The sequence below is a fragment of the Ambystoma mexicanum genome, chromosome 4p (genome assembly GCF_040938575.1).
Source record: "Ambystoma mexicanum isolate Mex_15411 chromosome 4p, UKY_AmexF1_1, whole genome shotgun sequence".
NCBI lineage: Eukaryota > Metazoa > Chordata > Amphibia > Caudata > Ambystomatidae > Ambystoma > Ambystoma mexicanum.
Genome location: NC_090927.1, coordinates 1,172,729,580 through 1,172,749,292, shown reverse-complemented (window position 1 = coordinate 1,172,749,292; position 19,713 = coordinate 1,172,729,580). Strand labels below are relative to the sequence as shown.

Below are 19,713 nucleotides of genomic sequence, written 5' to 3'. Positions count from 1 at the left end.
AGCCCTTTGCTCATCTACCTACAACTCTCTAAGTGTTAGACGCTTCTCCAGGCAGAGAGTGGGAGGTAGATCTCTCTCCTCTGCATGTGCCTCCCTCTGGAATAGCCTCCCTGACCCTCTCAAACTTGAGCCGGACCACTTGAAGTTCCGGAAGCAGCACAAAACTTTCCTCTTCTCCTCTGCTTTCTCTCTCTCCCTCCCCTGCTGGCCTACCTGACCTACCTGTCTGCTGTACCGACTGGTTGCTTGGCTACCCTCAGAGTCTCACTGAGTCCAGACTCTTTCTTGATCAGTCACCCTTGCACTGCCTCTGGGCCTACCATGCACTTAGGGGCTATAACTGTAGCCCTACAGTCCCTTGTTCTCCTGCACTACCTAGAGCCGCACTGCCCTGGCTGCACTTAGTCAGAGCATTGCTGTCCTGTTTTCCCGCACTTTCCCCTTGCACTTCTCGTTCTCGCACTTGCACAATCTGAATGACACAAGGGCCCTCATTACGACCCTGGCGTTAACCAATGGCGCTATTAGCGCCATGGTTAACACCGGTAATTTACCGGATCCGCCATGGTGACATGAGGAATTACCACCCCATTCCAAGGTTGGCGGCGGTAATTCCCCATTTACCATTGGCCCTTCCCCATTCCCATTTTTGCCCCTTAGGGCTCAGTGTGAATGGGGAAGGCGGTAATTACGGTACCGCAAAATGCGGTACCGTAATCACCTTCAAGGTCCCTTTGCGGGTCCTTACCTTAAGGGCTGGTACAGACCAGCCGTTAAGGTCGGGACCCGCAAAGGGAACTCGTAATTAGGCGTTAACGGATTACCGGTCACGTTACCGGTACCGGTAATCCCTTAACGCCAGGGTCATAATGAGGGCCAAGGTCTATTAGAATCGTTTGTCTTGTCCTCCCTCTATCTTCCCTCCCTTGTCTTGACGCGCCTAGAAACACTTGTGTGCAGTCACGTTATAAATGACTTATATCATATCATTTGATCACAGATGCCCAGAAAAATATGCAATGCTGCAGTAAAAAATGGCTAGACTGGCAGCACCCAAATGGCAGTCTAGCCAGGTAATTCACTTAGCAGGACTGCTTTATCAGAAATGCCCAGTTAAAAAAAGAGTCATACCAAACTGACGAATGACTAGACTGGCTGCACCAAAATGCCTCTCTAGCCACTAATACCACATAGCATGCCTGCTTAGCCTGGACATGGACAGCCATTATGATTTATTGTATAATCCTGCCCCCCACACATGCCCTCTCCCTCCCACCCCAAACTCCAAAATCAGCTCCTTGGCCCAGAATTACCTCCACCTCCCTCTTCCTTATCCCAGAGCTTACGGTTGAGACTCCTTGACTCATAGGTAAGTACTGGGATGAGGAGGAGTGGGGACTAGGAGTAAAGAAGATTACAGGTACCTACGTCAGGCATTACCTCCAAGCACCTCTACATCATCCCAGTAATACACAAGTACTGTCTCATACACACTGAGACGAGGAAGAATAGGACTAGGAGTAATGAAGATTACTAATAAGTAAAATTAAACGCAAGTATTGCTGCAACACCATTGTGTTGACTGAGATTCAGCACTCCCTCCCATTGAAATGTCGGGCTATGTTGACTCGACCTGGCTGACCTTCAGAGCAGTTGCCAGACAGAATTGGGACACAGACGTTAAACAGCACCTGGGTTTCGCTGTTAACAAGAACCCAGCAATTACTAACATAAAGCATTTCACTGTTAGTACCTGCATTCAAATGCCACATTTTTTAGGGAATTGAAATTGTGATGTGGGTTTAATACTTGCATGCCAGGGAGTGATTGGAAGGGTAGAAAGGGAACAGGAGACCACTCACATTCTCATAGCAGTCCATAAGTGGGTGCTTTCAACCTTAAAGGAGAGAGTTAACTGCTTGTAGCATTGAAGCTGCACTAGAATGGTCTAAAATGCGTAAAGAAATTTGAGGCCCCAAACAAATAAGTTTGCCCCTCTCCGACCGCCCATGAAGTTAGCACCTCTCCCAACATTTGAAGGGTTAGCCCCTGAAATGTAGGTTTTGTTGCTCCCCTGAATGCAAGCACCCACACCATTCACCATATACACACACGCACATCCATACATTTAAGTGTGCATTCTTTCACCATACTGGCACACCCAGGCAACCATCCATACATTTAAGTGTGCACCCTTTCACCATACAGGCACAACCAGGCAGGCACCCATACATTTACGTGTGCACCCTTTCAACATACGGGCACACGCACACCCAGGCACCCACCCATACCTTTTAAGTGTGCATCCTTTCACCATACACTGACGCAGGCAGCCTCCTATACATTTAAGTGTGCACCCTTTCAATATACACTCACACATGCGCACATCCTGGGGTTGAGGGGAGCCATGACACTTCTAAAAGAAATTGGGCCTCATTACAGCTATGCCGGACTGGAAACAGTGCCGGTAAGCTTACCGGCACCATTGTTTCCGGGCCGGCATATTACAGCTCTGCGGGTGGTTGCCGTCCTGCCCGGCAGGTCACACCTGCCGTGCAGGACGGCACCCACACGAATAGTTTTCACAGAAGCACTGGCACTGTTACTATGATAATGGAGATTTACCATTTGCCAGTGGCTGACTTCCAGACCGCCGGGGTTGTAATCCCCCGGTGTTACCGGGAAGTTGGGCGCCGGTAAATAATTACCGGTCTGACGGCAACCTGCTGGTAGCACAGGCACGGTTACCGCCAAACCCGTAAAGAAATTCTTTTTGAATTCACTCTGCCTTCATAAATAAATTATTTCTTTATGAAGGCAGAGTGAATTCAAAAAGAGAAGTTTTGTTTTTAAATGTTTTTTTTCTGCAAGTGGGGCCCCCTACCAGGACATGTGCTTGCGGGGCCCTCCGCAGTGGGGGGGCTGCGGGGGCCCCTGTTACGCCAGTGGATATGCCCTAATACCGGCAATACATCCAAGGGGGCGCTTAAACGCAGCTCTACCGACCCCCGGGTCGAGGGTGTCAAACCTACCGGGCCGAGGAGCAGGGTAGGCCTCAGATCCACACGCTATAGTCTTGGATGAGGTCGGGCCTAGCGGGCTGAGCAAAACGTCATTGGCACGTGGCAGGCAGCTCAACAAAATGGCTGCCGCACCAGAAAGGGGCACCTGTCTGACGCCATTCCACGAAGTTGGCGAAGAACGAGTGTCAAGGTGGGACTGGCCTCAACTAGGTACAGTCTACCCTCTACCCTTCATTTGTGCAGGGCAACTTTCCTTTTTGTCCATATGGACTGGGTACGCAGCGGCTCCAGCAGCCCCCTGCTACCCTGTCGGTACCCCCTGCCACCTCTTTGGCCAGTGAGGAGGTGCTCTTTGAGAAATTCCTCGGTCTCATGAGGTCTCCTCAGATGGTGGTGATCATCAAAGACGCCGTCAGGGAAGTCCTCCCCCCGCCATGCTAAAGGCACTACAGATGCCTCCATTGGGCCCCCAGGCCCTGGTGCAGCCGCCTCCTCTGGCTCCACAGCCAACTCTGCAACCTCCGCCACCGCCTCCTCAGCCTCCGGCTGCAGTCCCTGTACCCCAGCCTCCGGCGCCATCTACTTTTCCTCCTCCACAAGATCCTCCAGATCCGCAAGATACGGACCAGTAGGAGGGTCCCGACATGCCATCCTCAGCCAGGGCATTCCATGAACGTCTGGCTGGCCTGGCAGAGTACCTGGGCCTCCCGCAGCCCGAGGTCAAACAGCCGGCAGAGGGCGTTCTGGCTGAAATCCTCACGAGACGGCCCTCTGCCAGAACGGGGATTCCACTGCAAACCGATGTAGTCTCCCTGGCCAAGAAGGGTTGTCTCAAGCCCCACTGTGTCCAGCCGGTCAATCGACGCCTGGACGCCAAGTACTGGCAGATGGAGGGGGATACACTCTTGCTCTCGACCCATCCTCAGCCACACTCCTCAGTGATCGCTGCGGCATCACTATACTCCAAGCCTCAGTCGTCCTTAGCCTCCTCCTCTGCGGCGCTGCTAGGCAAGGAGGAGAAGATTTTGGAGGCATACAGCAAGAAGATCTACTCCAACGCCTCCTTGCACTTGCGTCAGGCCAACACAGATGCCATGCTGGCTACCGCCAACCAGCGGTTGTGGCTGGAAATTGCGGACTTTCTCTCGGAACTCCCCACCCAGTGCCAATCACGCTTGAAGGCGGGGCTAGTGGAACCCAAGCTCGTGGCGCATGACCTCATGGAATCCACAGTGGCGCATATCGATACCTCAGGCCGTGCCATCTGCATTGCCACGGACATGAGGAGAACAGCCTGGCTGCGGACAACAAAATTCAACCCGGATGTCCAGGAGCACGTTCTAGATCTACTGTTCGAGAGGGGGATAAGGGGGGGACCTCTTCCACTCCTCTACGGATGAAGAGCTGGACAAGAAGAAGAACAGCTCACAAATGGCAAAGTCTTTATCCATTTTTACAAAGACCACACCCAAATCGTACACCCAATCTCAGCAGCGCTCGGAAAGGGGTCGTACATATTGAGGGTTCCGCGGCTTACAGGAACGCAGATCCAGGCAGGCGGACCGCTCGCCGTCTCCGAACCGGTGCAAAACAAACAAAAAAGGGGGGGGCAAGGGCTTTTCCAGTCGCCCTCCTCAGCATCAGCCTCTGAGGGAAAGAAGACATGACAATCCCCTTTGGGTCCACGTGTCTCCGGTGGGGGGGCAGGCTTGCTCTCCATGCACAATTCTGGCACCAGAATTTCACGGACCCCTGGATCCTCTCCGTAGTATCCAGGGGGTACCACTTTCCTATCCCAGCTTCTCCTCCCCTTCAGTCCCACAGGTTGGGACAGCAACTCTGTTGGCAGAGATCCGGTAGCTCGTAGAGAGCCGGGCAGTGGAGGAAGTCCCAGCCTCCCAGCAAGGCTTTGGCTTCTACTCCAGGATTTTCGCCATTCAGAAGAAGAACCAGGAAGGCCTGAGAGTTGTGCTGGACGTTTCCACCCTCAACCTCTCCCTACCCCTGCAAAAATTGAAGATGGTTACGCCATCTTTTATAGCGGAGACGTTCGACAAGGGAGACTGGATGTGCTCCCTGGACCTGAAGGACGCGTACTTACAAGTCCCGATTTGGCAGCCCCATCGTTCTTTCCTACGGTTCAGGATCATGGGCTACCATTTCCAATACAAAGTCCTTCCATTTGGCCTCAACTTGGCCCCGAGGGTCTTTACCAGACTCATGAACACTGTGGCGGCCCTCCTGAGAGCACAGGGCTACATCTACCCATACCTCGACAACTGGCTCGTCAGGGCTACATCTCCATAAGTGGTTCTCCACTCTCCCCATGCCCTTATGAACACACTGCACGACCTGGGCTTCTCACTCAACCTCAAGAAGTCACAGCTGCAGCCCACACAGACTCTGACATTCCTGGGACTCATTTGGGACACGTGCCCCGAGAGGGTTTTCCCATCGGAGGACAAAATCTCAGCCATCAAGAGGGCTACTACCCACTTTTTCAGCAGAGAGGAGACCTCGGCATGGTGGTACCAACATCTCCTGGGTCTACTGGCGGCAGTCCCATTAGCCGTGCCGCACACAAGACTAAGGATGAGAAGGATTCAGCTGCACTTTGCGGCCTCATGGAATCAGGAGCGCGGCTCACAATCGGAGATCATCAACGTTCCTCCAGCTCTCCACCCGGACCTAGCCTGGTGGTCCATGGACTGCAACCTACGGACGGGAAGCCCTTTCGGACGCCCACTCCGCAGGTCACCATCACCCCAGACTCCTTGCTCGAAGTCTAGGGATCCACCATGGAAGATCTCTCGGTCCACAGCACCTGGACTCGACAGGAGCAGGAATACCACATCAATTGGCTGGAGCTGAACGCCATCTGGCTAGCGCTCAGAGCATTCCTACCACTTCTCAAGGGAAAGGTTGTCCTCATCCAGACAGACAACTCGACCAGCATGTACTTTGTCAACAAGCAGGGAGGCACCAGATTCCCTCCTCTATGCAGACTGGCGATCAGCATGAGGGAATGGGCCCTGCAAAACGACATTTACCTCTCGGCAGTCCACCTCCCGGGGTAATCCAACCTGTAGGCGGACAGGCTCAACAGGCTGGGAGCGAACAATTACGAGTGGCAGCTAAACGATCTCATTATTCAGGAGATCTTCAACAGGTGGGGTCATCCCCAAGTGGATCTCTTTGCCACCTGGCACAACAAGAAGTGTCCCCAGTTCGCATTCTGGCAGGGTCAGGGCCCTGGCTCTTTGGGCGACGCATTTCATCTCCAGTGGACCGGCATGAAGGCTTACGCCTTTCTGCCTACTCCCCTGATCCACAGGGTACTTTGCAAGATCAAGGAGTCACATCGACTCCGCATCATTCTGATAGCTCCATGGTGGCCCGCCAGGCCATGGTTTTCGGAACTACTCAGCCTCTCGGAGGTGCCCCCGATACACCTTCCAACAGGCCCAGCACATCTTCTGGCGCAGCAGGGGGACAGAATCATCCACCCCGCGCCAGTGAAACTAGCCCTCACAGCGTGGTACCTGAGCAGGTAACGCATCGGCACCTTAGCCTGTCACGGGCCAATCTGGAGATCATACAGGGCACCAGGAGCAAAACCACTAGGGCCCATTACAAAGGCAAATGGACCGGATTCTGCCACTGGGCAGACTCCAAAGGAATTGACCCCCTGGCCTGCAATTTGGACCACGTGCTCTCCTTTTCAGCGCACCTCGCTCATTCGGGTGGACACCTGCCGGACATAGCTTGCAGCCATTCAGGCTTACAGGAACTCTGAGGAAGGCATTTTTTCCTCCTCCAACCCTATCGTCAAGAAACATCTGACTGGTCTCGCTAGGCTCTACCCGCCCGTTAAGAGACTGGGTCTCTTGTGGGACTTTAACATACTCTTGGGCGCCCTGGCGCACAAACCATTCGAGCCAATGGCATCCGTGGACATTAGGATGATCACCCTCAAGACAGCCTTACTAGTCGGTCCTACCTCGGCTTGCAGAGTCAGCGAGATCCAGGCACTGGTCGACTCTGAACCATATACCACCTTTCACAAGGACAAGGTAGTCATGCGGATGCACCTGGAATTTCTGCCCAAGGTTCCATCTGCATTTCACTTGAACAAAGAAATAGTCCTTCCTACGTTCTTTCCCGATCCCAAGGACGAAGCACAGAGTGCTGCACTGCCTGGATGTCAGGTGTGCCCTAAAATTCTATTTGGACAGGACCAAGGGCTTCCGCAAGTCGGATGCTCTGTTTGTCACTTTCAGAGGCTCAAGGCCAGGCTATCGGGCATTTAAGGCCTCCATATCCCGCTGGGTGGTCTCGGCCATCAAGGAAGCATAGGAGAGCCAGCACAAGCTGCTCCCGGCTAACATGCATGCTCACGCAGTCAGGGCCAAGGCAACGCCTATCGCATTCCAGCGCCATGTTCCTTGGCAAGTCATAAGCAGGGCGGCTACTTGGGCCTCTCCCTCGGCTTTCTGCAAGCATTACTGTTTGGATGCCAGCTCTAGATCTGATGCGGCTTTCGGACAGGCGGCTCTTAGGAACATATTTGCTTAAGGAGGGTCTCCTCTCTACCCTGGGGCTACAATCAGTTGTAATCGCCCATACAGTATGGAGGAATGGGGACGGGACGTAAGAGTAATTATAAGTTACTCACAGTAGTGACTAACATACTCTTAGTCCATAGTCCCCTTTCCTTCATACGTCCAACCAACCTCCCCTCTCATAATACTGGTGTCATTAGGCAATGTTAAATCTATTGTCGACGCGTCAATGGGGACTGAGGTGTGGCGCCGGAGGACAGAGTCAGGGCAGCACATGCTCCCTGGGCCGCGCCCCCGCGCGCCTTTAAATTTAAAGGGGAAGAAGTTTTTTTTCTGGTGAAGGTTCCATCTCCCGTCCCTTGGAAGGGATGCCCATACAGTATGGAGGAAAGGGGACTATGGACTACATAAGTAACTAATAATTTTCTTTGAAGAGTTGATAAGACTGCCCCTCGAAGTTTTGATAGGGGTAAATGGGTGTTTATTTTCAATGAGCAGGTGGAAAAAGGCTCAATTGTTCTCTAGTTCTACAGTGTTTCAGTGTAAAGAGGAAAATATACTACAGAAGGCATGACTTTAAAAAAGATTTATTGAAAATGATCACATGCGTACATGATTTCTTTTCTAATGCATGAATAACTTTATTTTATTGCAGTTATCACTTTAAAATTACCCCTCCCCTTAATCTCGCAGTACCTCTGGAAAAAGAATGAGATTTACACATTCGTGGTTCTGAGGCTCTGTTTTACGGTTTCATCATGAAACGTTACTGTTTGTCAAAATGCTGGATTAGCAGGACCTGGCTGTGATCGGGCAACCAGTACTTGAGTTAACTTTTTAGGAACAGCCTAAAACTGTGTCATTCCATGTTTTTGGAATTCAAAATTCTTCTATGTTTGCAATTTTGTGAATAAAATGCATCTTGAAAAAAATTAATGCATGGTAAAAAAGAATACTTTGCCTTTTGTTTTTCCAGATTGATTTGAGCAGCAAATAGATTTGTTAAACCTAGCCACAGGTATTAGATGGAGAGTAGTTTTGAGACATTCATAAACTACCATCACCGTGTTTAAGACTCCTACTGAGGATCCGGAGCTTGATGGCCTATTTTAAACACTGGTCAATCTATAAAACCCTCAACTTACTCGCTCCCAAATTTTTAACTTCTTTGGCCATTTTCTGGAATTGATGTCTTGAAAGCTTAAGGGAGGCACTGTACCATTTATATTTTGAATAGCAAATAGGATTGTAACTTCTCGTTATTTGTATTTCCTTCTAGAATCTTCATTACAGAAAGTATGCGAGATGGAAAGCAACATACATTCACAACTGTCTGAAGAATGGAGAGACTCCTCAGGCTGGACCTGTAGGAATGGAAGGCTATGGTACGTCTGTCTACTTTTCTTTGTATGTTTCCATTCAGGGACTGGATGTTCTGTACTAGAACACAATCACTTGCCCACAGAAAAAAACTGTACACAGTCAGAGGGTGCTACACATTTGTTTGGATTTCAAACTGGCTGCAACAATCATAACTTGTTGAAGAGGACTGATTTGGTGGGAAAAAGCCCCTCGATGGCTTTAATCGTCCCCTTAAAAGTTAGGCATAAACTTCGGTTTAAGTGTATTTGTTTGTCTCATCAATATTGACAGCATTATTGATCCTCTTACTGACAGGATGCAGAGGCGTAGACCGGGTAGGCCCTGAGCAGGCAAGGCCCACCCAAAATCTGTAAATGCCCACTGAGCAGCGCTGTGTGGGCATTTTCAGATGTCAATTTGACTGAGGTTGGCCCAACTATATTAGCCTCCTGCCCCACTTGTTCGATAATCCTGCCTACGCCTCCGACAGGATGTGGTTCCTGAGTCCATACGATCTTTTCAGCCATACATCAGCATGCCCAGTTACTGGAGAGTTCATACAACCAGGCGACTCCCTGGTAACACCACAGCCACACAGACTGGAACCAGACCATGGGCTGTGCAGAACTTGAAACTGTCTATACAAAGCTTTTTCTTCCAAACACAAAACACTAACGATGCACACTATACAACCAATACCTGGCAACTCTCGCCTACTGCATTTACATTTTCTGCTCACATTTCCTGTGCAATGCTGATGACACCCAACTCATTTTCAGGCTTCCTTCAGCCACCTCCTCTCCTTCCCTCCTCTCTGACTGCCTAATCGCCATTCAAAATGTATGTGCCGCCAATTATCTTTGTTAACCTGTTTAAGGTTTTTTACAAATCTGTGCTGTGGTGAACTGTGTTTGTGCTACTTCTAAGAAGTTAGACCCAGTTATCTTTGTTTAAATGCCAACAAGACTGAGATCCTCCTCATTGGTACACCCTCTCCATCCTTTCCCCTCACTCTCTGGCCAGCCTCCCTTGGTCCTCCTCCTGCCCCTACCTGCGAGGCTAAGAACCTCAGTGTCCTCTTTGACGCCACACTTTTCTTCTCCGCACACATCTGACGTCTCCAAAAAGTCAAACTTCTTACTGCACCTCCTTAGAGGTACTCTTCCTTTCCTCTCCTTTCCTCGGAAGCTCACTGTCGCCCAAGCTCTGATTCTCTCTAGGTTGGACTACTGTAACAGCCTCTTTCTAAATCTACCTGCCTCCACTCGCCGCCATTTACAACTAATCAAGGACAGGACTGCGAGACTTGTCCTTGGTCTCAAGCCCTGGGATCATATCTCTCCAGCTCTGAAATCCCTTCATTGGCTCCCAGTGGATGGAAAGATTAAATTTAAAACCCTCTGCATTGTCCACAAGGCTTTCTGGGGCCTGGGTCCAAAATAACTTCAACTATCCCTCCGTAAATACCTCCCCTCCCGAGCCCTTCGCTCCTCTAACTCCCTCAGGGTCAGTCGTTTTTCAAAGAAATAAGTTGGGGGTAGATCTCTGTCTTCGCTGGGGCCTCCCTTTGGAACTGTCTCCCTGCCACCTTGAAACTTGAGGAGGACCATCTATGGCTCCAGAAGCTCATCAAGACCTTTCTCTTCGCTTCTGCCTTTGCCCAGCTTCTCCCATGCTGATCTGCTTTTCTCTCTTGGCACTGTGCACCTGGCCACCCTCTGTCCTTTGGTCCCAGGTACCTGCTCACCCTGCCACCCTCCTGCACTGCCTCCTGGCGACTCCTTGCACTGGGGCCTGTATCGGAACCCCTACAGTCCCCCACCCACTCTTCTTTTGCACTTATCAGATACATCCTATCTGACTAACCAAGCACTTTGGCACTTACCGGCTGCACTACCACTGTTTACCTTCTTTATTTATTTATTTGACTTATTTATTTTGTTCTCTCCTATGCTCTGCACTTTCCAATTTCTCCCCTCCCCTTCCATTCACTTCCCCATGCACTTGCGCATTCTCAATGTCACTAGGCCTAGTAAGATCGTTGTTCTGTTTCTCCCCTGTTCCCCTCCCTTCGCCTGGTCACGCTCTGAAACACCGGTGTACGAGCGTGATATAAATAAAATATCATATCATATATACACAAAATGCATTTCACATGCAGCTTTTAAATTTGCCTTTGTCCCTTCCTTTTATATTTACCTTTGCCTGCTGACTTCTGTACCTGGAAACACTTTTTAGTGAAACATTGGTGGTTTCCTCGGTATGGGTCCAAAATGTCGCCACAATTATGGCGACAATACCGACACTGCGCCTTTGCGCAGAACAAAAGTCCCAACCCCCCATTACACTGACTAAGGGGAGCAAAGATTGCAGGGGTGTCCCCCGCTCCACTTGTTCGGTGTAATGGGGTTCAGGGGTTGCAGGTGTGTCCCCCACTTCCATTAGATGTAGAGATGGGGACAAAAAGTGTATTAAAAAATAAAAGTAAATTAATTTTTTAAAAAAAGATCCTTTAGCGGCAGCTCGACCCACGTAGGTGGGAGGAACTGACGCCACAGGGATAGAGATGAGTTGGCGGCACCCTTCTGTGTGTGCCACCGAAAGGTAAGTAGGGAGGGGGGACGGGTTATGATTACAGGCCAAAGTGATCTATGTGATCACTTCACTGCGCCGTAATGGAAGTCAGATTTTTGAAACATTATGGGCGGTGCAGTGATAAAATAGATCTGTTTGCTCTCCTCTGGTCTTTTGTATTTCACCATAGTTTGAGGCCTTTCTTGGCCCATTTAAGCAGATGTGATGTAGGCGGGATAGGGTGAAATTGCCTGTTCAGACAAATTATTCCTTTGAATGTTGGTGTTTTAGAACAAAAATATAATTGCTTCCTTTTGTCGCCACAGGTCAGTGGAGTATGTTTGTGTGTGTGTTTTTTTTTAAACTTCTTGCCCGGTTTTTTAAATATAAACCTATTGCAAGCACAATTTTAGGGGTGGGGGTGTGCTTCCAAATCCCACTGGTAGTTTATGGTGAGAAACAGGAGCCCAAAGTGACCCATAGAGATTTGTGGGTTGCTTTAATTTCCATGGGGACATCATTTGAATATTTGTAGGTCACTTTTCAAGCAGTCTGGCCTGGACTGTAGGTGATCAACTGTCACCAGTAAGGCTGAGACTATTGCTTTACTTCCATTGTTAACTGCACTACCCTGCTATTTGTGTTCATATTTGAGTCTGTTGAAAAGAACAGGTGGCCACCACCCTACCATTACCACATGTTGTTTTATAAAATATCATTTGTACACTTCTCCCTCAATCAGCCACTCAACATGTTCTCTTGAATAAGCTGCACAAAGTGCCTCTAATGGCTTCCTTGTTGCCTGGTTTTCAATGCTTAATATCGTATTCTTTGTTTTGTGTTTGGGGATTTTAATTTTATCCCAATGCATTTAGCTTATATTGCCCCATATAAGCATAGCAACCCTTCCTAGAATTGTGAAACGGTTTGGAAAATGTCAGTCTAGTTGACAAGCACTCGGACCACCTCAATAAATACATAGTAGACTTGATATACTTTTACTACAAAGCTCTGCATATTATATCAGCCATTTTTCGGAGTGGGTCCCGGCCTAAGTCATCCCTACGCTGGACTACGCCTCCTTTGAATGCCTGGTCTGCAGTCTCTCCTGGCCTATCTCTAACGGGCCATCATCTACAGGCCACCGGGTCAAGTCGCCCTCTTTATCTCTGAATGGGCTTGCCTCTACTTCTCAAGTTCTCCTCAGAGATCTCATCATCCTCCTGGATGCTTCTAATCCCTCCTCTGGGCTTTTGCACAACCTCTGCGACGCTCTCGCCCTTTCCATTCTACCCTCTGGCCCAACACACTCTGCCGGACATACTTTGGATGTTCTCATCACCTCAGATACCCCCATCTCTAACCCTCTGACCGCGCCTCTCTCTTGGACTGACCACTTTCTACTCGCCTCTCATCTGAAACTCTCTATCCCTCAGGCAAAGCCCGCCCCAGCACTGCCAACCACCTTCTTGGTCATTCCTCCCATGAAGCATGTGTCAGTGGATGCCTTTGCCTCTACTTTCTATGCTCCTCCTACTCCTGCGGCTGACTCACACCCTGACACAGCCCTTTCTAATCTGCATCTTTTTGTTTCCAACACCATGGATGTCCTTGCCCCTTTCATGAGAATCCGGCTGAAGCCGACCTCCAAGTGCAACTCTTGGTATGATTCTGACCTCGCCGTCCTGAAGCGTAAGTGCAGGGTGGGCTTAAAGGAAGTGGAGGGCATTGGGTGCATCCTCTGACAAACTGGCCTGTCGCCTGCTCCAAAGGCAATACTGACCCTCTGCCCTGTCCAAGAATAGAGCACACATTCAAGACTGCGTCTCTGTAGCCTCTAACAGCACGGCCAAACTCTTTAAAATCTGCAAGGAACTGGCCAGTCCTGTTGCAGTATGTTTGGTTTTTTCTGTTTATATATTTATAAGGTGCCGAAAGCCTGCAAGCATCGGAGGGCCTGGACAAAAACACGAGAACGACGAAAGAGAATGAAAAACGGGACAAAAGAAAGCATAACAAATCAGAAGGGGTCAAAAATCAGTCAAAGATGCACGTTTTCAGCTGTCGACGAAGCACAGTTAAATTGTTTACTAGCCTAATGTGCAGGGGCAATGTGTTCCACATTTTTGCAGCAAGCGCACTTACCCAGGCTGTTGGCTAGCTTACATTTAGGAGTTTGAATCAGTCCTAAGGAGGCTGAACAGAATTTCCTAGGAGGTTCATAGGAAAATATCAGATTTTTTATATAGGTAGGAGCAGAACCATGGATGGATTTGTGGACAAGAGTAGCTACTTTAAATTATATGCGTGCGGTAATGGGAACCCAGTGGAGTTCCTGACGACTACAGGTAATATGTTCTCTTCTGGACTTTCCTTTAATGACACGCACTGCATTATTCTGTACAACCTGGCGGTTCTAAAGGCTCCTCTTATTAGCGTCAATCAAAAGGGCATTACCGTAATCCAACCTTGACAAGAGTCGTCTGAGTGACTGAAGAACAGTTCGGTTCAGATGTGAACGGGCAGAGGTTCCTCAAGAGTTTAAGTTAATAGGATCAGTTCTTTGCAGTCTGGGTAATATGCGTGTCGGAACTGATCCGAGAATCAAAAACAAGACTCAGAGTCTGAACTTTCTTAGAAATTGGAATATGACAGTCTTTGATGGTAAAAGACTGATAAGTGGGCTCAGGTTTAGATTTAACATGTGTCGAACCAAAAATCAGGAGCTCAGTCTTGCTATTGTTGAGGCACATCCAGTTGGAATCTATCCATTCCTCAGTATGAGGAATGGACCTCTACCTCTCCTGTTCCAACCCAGGCCCTCTGTACATCTCTGGCCTCTAACTTCTCATCTAAAACTCAGGACATCCTGTACTCTATCTCATCTAACTCTCCCTCTCTTGGCCCCTCTTTGGCCATCTATCCATCTCCTCCCCATTTCTCCTCTTTCTCTCTGACAACACCTGACGAAGTTTCTAGACAAGTCCGATCTCTGAGTGTCATCCATACAGGTGCTCCCCTGCTCCTCCAGAACCATCAAGGACCATATTGACACCCTTGCTCTAGCCTTGGCGGATTTCTGTAATCACTCTTTCGTTACTGGAACTTTCCCCTCTCCCCTTAAGCACTCCCTTATGAACCCCCTCCTCAAGAAGCTGTCTGCCGATCCTACCTGCCTGGCAAACTATCATCCAATCTCCCTCACCCCTTTCCTGGGCAAACTGTTGGAAGTGCTGGCCATCTCCCAGCTTACTCTCCACACTGAATCGGTTGGTTGTCTCTATGACCATCAGTCTGGCGTCAGAGCTGCCACAGGCATGGAAACTTCTCTCCTGAACACCCATGACGATCTGCTCTCCAACCTCGATTCCAGCATTCCTTCTACCCGCATACTCCTTGATCGTTCCTCTGCTTTCGACATGGTCAACTACACCATCTTGATCAGTCGACTCCATGAGTTCCTGGGCATCACGGATCAGGCCCTGGGGTAGCTGACCTCCTTCCTCATGGACCGCCCCTCCCAGGGGGCCCACCGTATCTCTACCTTCTCCTGTAACTTTCAGTGTTATGCAGATGACCCTCACCTTTCCTTCAAGGTCCCATCAGCCCCCTCTCGTCTTTCGCTCATTCCTGACCGTCTATCCACAATTCAGGATTGGTGTGCCTCCAACAATCTCCGCCTTAATGCCAGTAAGACAGAGATCCTTCTCATTGGGACCCCTGCTTTCCCTCTCTTACGCCTACCTTGGGCCCTCTTCCTTCGCCTTCCAGCGAGGCAAAAGACTTTGGTCTCATCTTCGATTGCACTCTCTGTTTCTCTCCTCACATCTCGGACGTTGCCAAGACGTCACACTACCAGCTGCACCTCCTCGAAGGGACTCTTTTCTCTTTTTTACTTTCCCCCAGAAGCTCACTGTCTCCATATCCCTGGTTCTCTCTAGGCTGGGCTACTGCAACAGCCTCTTTCTCATTGCATCCCGGCCTACCATGCACTTAGGAGCTGCAACTGTAACCCTACAGTCCCTTGTTCTCTTTGCACTACCCAGAGCCGCGTTGCCCTGGCTGCAACCCCCCCCCCCTTCCTTTCCCCTTGCACTGCTCGTTCTCGCATTTGCATGATCTGAATGACACAATCCCTATGAAGACGTTTGTCTTCCCTCCCTTGTCTTGCCCTGCCTAGAAACCCTTGTGTACATACAAGTTATAAATGACTTATATCATATCATTGCTTGTAGCATTGGTTGCTGGTACATCAAATGATAGCTCTGTAGAAACGTTCTGGCATCATTCTGTATATAAAGAATAGCAGCCCTGCAATACTTTTTATTAGCATACATTCAAACAGCCATTGGCCATAATGAATCACTCCTTTGGATCCTTGATTACATTTTGGTGATTAAAATGAGCACTTACTCCTCTCTTCTTACTATAAAAAGATGCACTGAATTCCTGCCCTAGCCACCCCTTTTTCTGTTTTGGCTATTAAGTGGCACTTTAGCGCTGCCTAGAAACTGAATCTATTGGCATAGGAAGTGAAGGTAGGAGAGAGACCGATGTGAGAGGTGGTACACTAGGCTGTGGTTGTTTGGCGTTTTAGCCACTGTCACAGAGGCAGAGTGGGACGCACTATCAACTGGACACAAAAGATGAAGTTTACAGTCTTTTATTTTGTGAACAACAAAAGTCAAAACAAAAGTCAAAGTAGCAATTGGAAGCGTCTCTGCCAATCAGAGTCTCTTACCCTGTGTTATCAAGTCCTTTCATCCACGGGTAGATGCCAATTTGTGTGTTGACCCTAGAGGTGGACTTTCCTGGATCCTTATCCATGGCTATCTCACAGCAAGTTTCCTGCACATGTCCAGGCACGAGTCAGGTACTCAAATCTATCATTGCAGTGAAGCTGCATTGTCTGCAGTATCAGTCAGTACAGCTCTAGTTTCTCCAGGGGTTGAAGTTAGATTCAGGCGTTCCCACGACTAGCCTCTAGTTTCCAGGTGTCCTATGCACCTTCCAGGTTGTGCCCCAAGACCCCCTTTCTTTCTCCTAGTCGGGCTCTTTCTCCATGCCTAAATTATTTTTCTTCACCCACCTTCTTGACCTGCCTTCGGCTAATGCCCGTTCCTTCCATGCCCGTTCCTTCCTGCTCTAACTGTCCTTGTTGCAGTCTCCGGATCAGCACCTTCTCCTTATGTCACCACCTCTTCCAGGCCTGCTCCTATTCCAGACTCTCCCCAACTGATTCTCCTATAACCGCCTCCTCTTCATCTTTAGAACGTCTTCCTGTGTTGCCACCTCCTTAAGACACTCGACACCTCCCCCCAGATCTATTCCCACCTCCTCCTGATTCCCCGTCCTTGCTTTTCTCCCCCTATAGCCTCCAATAGCATCCACTCTGCCACTGCCCTTCCATTCTGCTCCGCCAGCCACAAACTATTTCAAGAGTCCAGGGTCAGGACATCAGTTAGAAAGGTAGACTTTTCCGAAAAAAACAAGGATGTTCTTCACTCTGTTTCAGCTGACTTTGTTTACGTCATCTGAGAAAACTTAAAACAATAATCAGGGCATTTTGCCTGCGGGTTCCGGCACATTACATATAAATAAATAAGTAAAAGAAATACAATTTTACAATGATGTTATATAAAGTGGGTCTGCTGCAGCATAACAAAACGTTTTACGGTGGCAATTGAGGTGGTCTGTGGGCACCAGCATCATGAACATATTTTAGAGTTTGAACGCTGGCATATATTGAGGGCACAGCATAATATTGAACATTTTATAAAATGCCCGTGTGTGCTATTGGTGACATGCCATCTACTGGATATTTTCATTGAATACCCTCCTAAACCAATTGCAAATGGAATGACTTTTGACACCATTTCTTTTTTTAAAGTGTTTTTTATAATGAACCATTTTAAACCATTACTTAAAAAAATGGGGGCACACACTCCCCAACTTCCCCTCGTTTGTTAGTGGTCTCTCCCTATGCTGAGCCACTCGCACAAACTCAGTGAAATTATTTCAGCTTCCACTGTCCATGCATCATTTCGAGTACTTGTGCCCCCTCGGGAGACACCCGCCCCGGCCCTAAAAGCTGCCCATGCCACTGTTAGGGCAGGACACACATGCTTGGACAGGACAGGGCCGCTGGTAGAGTGCGCAGCTGAAGCGCATCCCGTCACTCTCCCCATACATTCAAAGCATAGAGTCCAGGCTGGTAGGCTGCTGCTGAAAGTGCGCCATGCGTTATGTGTCCTGTTGCATGCGGTGTACAAGAGTGGAAGGAAGCGCATGTGCTAACAGTGGGGGGTCATGTGAGCGTCTTGCTGTGGGCTTTGCACTGCTTCCCTCACGCTCACTCTTTGACCCATCCTCACACTCCTGTAGCCACCCCGACATGCTTAAACCGTATTCGGCTCTTTTGCCATTATCTGTCTTGCATCTCCAAGCTATCCTATGCCCTTAAACTTGAATCCATGCATCTATCACCGAACTCTTACATGCATCACCACTCCAGCACCATACACACGAGGTTACTCTATCTTCATATCCCTCAATCATTGATCGTTCACCTTCACCCCGGAATGGCTGTCTCTCCTTTTTGTCAGCTTTCCCCTCAACATAACTGCCTAAGTCTGTCAGTGTGCATGATCTCGGTAAATGTGTTTACCATGCAACAGATAGATGTGTTGGTGCTGTCAATACTCGTTTTACATGCAGGAGCTTCTTGGTGTCTCAAACCTCATAGTTGAAAGAAACCCTTTCGTTTTGTTGAGACATGTATAATAGGCGTTGTGCATTGTACTATAACCAGAGCTACACCATTGGGCCGTTTTACCTTGGAAGGAGTGCACTGGAGCAAAAAGTAGACCATGGAAAGAAATAAAGTTGTGCACATGTGCAAGTCGTTGTAGGTGGCGCCACTGCAAGCGTTTTTTGAAAGTGTTGTCAAATGCTGCTTTGGGATTTTTAGAACACATTGGACTGGTAACATTGAAGAAAACTACCAGTGACACAGTCAAATGACCTAACAAATCTGCCCACGTTGGCCCATAAACCAGTGGCGTGTTGTGGCGGCCCTCTGTGTATTGCCACAGAGGCCTGTCCAGGCCGATCTGTGCCATCTTGTTTTTGGATCTGTCATGCATTGTTGGCTCAGCATACAAAAGAGCTTTGAGCAAGATTCCATGACCAGGGAGAAGGCGATTTCGACTGCATTTACTGTGGCATTTGCAACTTGCTGCCAATAAGGACATGCAAATGTATCTGCTGGTGAAGATATTGGAAGGCAGGGTTCATAATAATCCTGTCTTTGTTCATCCTGCGAATGAAAGCACAGTTGTTGAATTGCAGATAGCTGAACTTTTCCATTTGCACTAGATGCAAAACATGAGACGCATAGTGAGGAATGGGGAGGCGCTTCTGCTCATAGAGAATGAAACTATTCCTATGTAGCTCTTTTCATTACCGCGTTTCTCTGCTGCGCAGTTATGCTGCCGAAGCTTGACAACAGTGCGGACTGTTTAGGTATTTTTTTTACATTCTCATATTGTAGGAGTTGCTGGTGTTTTGGGCTGTACTTCAATATATAGGGGACTGTTCTGTCAGAATAACCCCATTACAAGGAGTACACAGTTTGAACTGCAGTATGCTGAACCACATCTGGCAGACAACACGCATGCAATTCAGTGTAAATATACTTTGAAAATTGCACACACATCCTAGCAATCTACAGCACCATATTTATATGGGAAATGTGATGTATGCAACAGTTCTCTGCTTCCATTACTTTTAGGCAGCGTTGGGAAAAGCAGACATTTTGTATGGTTTGTCATGTAACTTTGTGTCATTTACAAACATTTTGAAGTAAAGAATTACAACTAGAATGCCTATTGCTATTAAGAATTAAATATATAGAGATTTGATTATGTAAGTGGAGGCATATGTGCGAGAAATAGCAAGATCTATGCAGCCAGGTGGTTTTCGTTTTTTGTCCACGAGCTGCCTGTTATTGCATAATATTGTGGCGATTTTCCCCACATAAAGCTTGGGTACCATCTTTGCATTGATTTTACTTTAATAAAACAAAACATTGATTTCTAAATTAGCCTGTTTCTTGTCCCCAGATGTGTGTGGTGGGATTGTATGTCAGGTGGCATTATATCGTGGGGCCCCTTAGTGAAGCCAATATTTAG

At 48.5% G+C, this 19,713-nt stretch overlaps 1 protein-coding gene across 2 annotated transcripts in view; it reads left to right on the top strand.

Annotated features, from left to right (window-relative positions):
• The window catches only part of VTA1 (vesicle trafficking 1), a 673,843-nt gene that overhangs the window by 465,905 nt on the left and 188,225 nt on the right, over window positions 1-19,713 (top strand). For both annotated transcript variants that reach the window (XM_069606814.1, XM_069606813.1), the window contains exon 5: window positions 8,865-8,970. In XM_069606814.1, coding sequence (XP_069462915.1) covers window positions 8,865-8,970 — 106 coding nt within the window. The remainder of the gene's footprint in view (window positions 1-8,864; window positions 8,971-19,713) is intronic.